At 37.0% G+C, this 3,140-nt stretch overlaps 1 protein-coding gene across 1 annotated transcript in view; it reads right to left on the minus strand.

Moving 5' to 3' along the window:
- Window positions 1-1,701: 1,701 nt before the first annotated feature.
- The window catches only part of LOC110093466 (acid sugar phosphatase), a gene marked incomplete at its 3' end in the record, with an annotated part of 39,287 nt that continues 37,848 nt past the window's right edge, over window positions 1,702-3,140 (minus strand). The window contains 1 exon segment of the mRNA XM_028698096.1: window positions 1,702-1,766. Within this exon segment, the coding sequence (XP_028553929.1) occupies window positions 1,702-1,766 (65 nt within the window).

A 3,140-nucleotide genomic window follows, 5' to 3' on the forward strand; every position in this document is an offset into this window, starting at 1 on the left:
ATAACTCAACTATTTTAGGAAAGTTTCTAATTTTGATTTAATTTGAATTTACAATTCAATTGGTTTTAAAATAATTCTTTCCTTAATTCAAAACTCAAATTAAGAAACTTTAATTGCTCTCATTAAAGCCTCCCTTGCCCATGCATGCCGCCGGCCCCTATGTGAGTAAATTAGGATTTATTTCCTAATTGTTTCATAAGCTCATTTGGAAATAATTCAAATTATTTTCTATTCCCTTTGGCCGAATTTTCCAAGACTCATAACCTCCTTATTTCTTTCCAATTTCAAGTCGTATGTTTTGGAAAGAAATTCCCTAAAACCTCTTCACTGCCGCCGACCCAGCCTCCCCTTACCCGTCCCCTCCCTCTCTCCCAAACTCTCTCCCCTCTCACTAAGTCTTCATTTGAATTCTCTGCCTAAGTTTTCCTCCCAATAGTTCTGCCTTTTCAATAGAGAAATCTGAAATTTTCTCTAAGGATTTGGATAGAAAATCTGAAACCCTTTTCAGATTTTTGGAGGGATTTGCGGTTGCTTCTTCATCACAAATTGAAGAGAACTTCTTGTCTCTTTGCCCTTGGTAATCTTCAAGAGTACTAGCTACTGTGGAGATATTTCAAACATTAATCCCTATGAATGGCTGATTCGGAAACTGAATACGGCATCACTTGGGACAAAGACGGCTTCATCGACATCCTACGATCCATCTTCTTCGACGTGAATCTGGAGATTGACCACACTGTTGAAGACTACGTAGAGCGCATCCTATTTGCATTGACGGAAGCCATTGACGAACACTCAGAAGGTGTCGAATGGAGGATCTCCACCTCTCCATAACGAAGGTTTCTCTTTTCTCTTGCGTCTTATTCATTTTAGTCTAAATTCTCGTTGTTTTGATTGCAGTCGCGACGGGCTCTTCCAATTACTCTTGCTTAATGTCACGATCCGGCCCGGTTAGCTCGTATAGACGAGGCGGGAACGGAAATCGGACAGGCAATTAAACCATAACATCTAAAACTTTTATAAACATAAGGTATATACGAAGGAAACAAACGCCACTAATCATCAGATAAGCAGTTCTAGTAATTCATTCAACATACATGTACAAAGGTGGAAAACTCGTCGCGGCGCTTTGAAAAGCGTGCGAAGCCTAAAATGACGTTTTCGGGTTTTACACTTAAGCTTAGTAATCGTAGGATTTGAGCGCACTTTCAATGCATCCTAATTCTCATTGTTAGATTAGGGATTAATTTGAAAACTACTACTACGTGTTGTGTTATTTTTCTATTTATTTTGGAAGTTTCAAAACTTATAGCATGTGATTTAGCCTAAGAAGATAACTTCTCCTAATTTTGATTCGTCGTTTTAATTTGCTAGTAATTTTGTTCTATTATTATTCTAATCATAAGTTGAGCAATATCCGAATGAACGCATAATCATTTCATTTACGTAGTCCTGAATCAATATCTACCGGTATTTAGTCTAAAACAACTACATATAGTCTATCCAACCAAAATTTATGGTTCTGTTAGGAATCTGGAAGAGTGGATATGGTGAAAACCTCATATTTGAATTCAACTGCTGTATCTAAATCAGAACATAATTGAAATAATACTATAACGAACAGAATTATTTGCCTTTCTTAAGAAGTTAAGAATCACGACAGACAGAAGAATCAAGTAAAACATAGTATATAAACTTTACCGTATCAGGTTTCCCCATCCATTTCACTTCGCCACCAAGTTTTTCATATTTCTCGGCAAGTGTGCCTACAAAGAAATAAGTTGCAAGCCATGAGTGACAACAAAAGTGATCTGAAATATAACCGGAATCATCCACATGAAAAAGGGAAGCATTAGAACAGAGATTTTTGCCAAAATTAATTGTCTAATCGCAAATAACTATAATTGCAACAGCATCCGAGTTTACATGGAAAAGGAAAAAGTTCCAGTATAGAACTGGTCATTCATCAGTATATAGTTCACTAGACTTACCAGGCATTACACGCAAACCTCTAGCTTCAACAGTAACAAAATCCGGGTTAGCTACCACCATTGGAATTTTCCTTTTACTGCATAGCTCTAAAATTTTCTCAAGCTCTTCAAGGCTCATAGGCTGTGAATCACCAGAAGGTAGGCCAAGTGCTTCAGTACCATGCGCTAAAATAAAATCTGCTTCATCTACCCGGTTCACCACTTGCAAGCCCAACCCCTACAACAACGAATCCACATAATTAATTTCAGTAAAGCATATCCCATATTTACATGAATTACATCGATTATGCGGTAAATGTTTACTAAAGATAATCAGCTGGGCATTATGGTTGGCTAAAGTTGATAATCAGTAATGGAATCAATAGATATTGCACATCGCTAGCATTATACAGCACCAAATTTCATAAAAAAAAAGAACATAATAACTTCAAAGATTTTCAATCAATGCTCAATATTCTTTGTAAGGATCACAAAAATTGAAAAACTAACAATGCGAGCGTACATCAAGAGATATTGCACCTCGATCATGCCATGTCATGTGAATGCAACATTGTCCCAGTTCCGAAAACCATGGATCATCCCTCCTGTTCATTTCGAAGTAGAAGAAATCAGTCAGCATATCTAATTTTCCTTTTTCTTCTGTTTTTTAAAGGAAGAAATCCACTGGAAAAGCAGTATTAACGTAGCAAAATCACGATGATAATAATCACTAGCTCATTGTGAAGCACTGACACTGAATTGTTAATGGATATTGCGCAATGCAAACACAATGGCACAAAATCTAGAAAAATATTGGACACCACATAGCTAGTACTGTGTATGATGTGCTTGCTTTCTATAGGGCAGGTATGTACTAAAAACTATTTAATATTTATAATAATGGAGTACAAATCCAACGTTAGGAATATGTCAAGTAACTAAGATATCAAGAAGAATAATAGAGAGGAAGAGCAGAAATGTAAAGTAAGATACCTTTAATACACAATTGAGTTATAACCATATTTGTGTCGAGTCCATAAAATTCCGGGTTAGGGTCAATCTGGACCCGAAACAGGTTGGGTTCGGGTTGACCCGGAAACCCGAAACCAACTCGGGTTGACCCGAGAATATCGCTTCATTGTAGGCCTCATGCCGGTTTACCGTGATTGC

Source organism: Dendrobium catenatum, unplaced genomic scaffold (genome assembly GCF_001605985.2).
Source record: "Dendrobium catenatum unplaced genomic scaffold, ASM160598v2 fragScaff_scaffold_1056, whole genome shotgun sequence".
NCBI classification, from domain to species: domain Eukaryota; kingdom Viridiplantae; phylum Streptophyta; class Magnoliopsida; order Asparagales; family Orchidaceae; genus Dendrobium; species Dendrobium catenatum.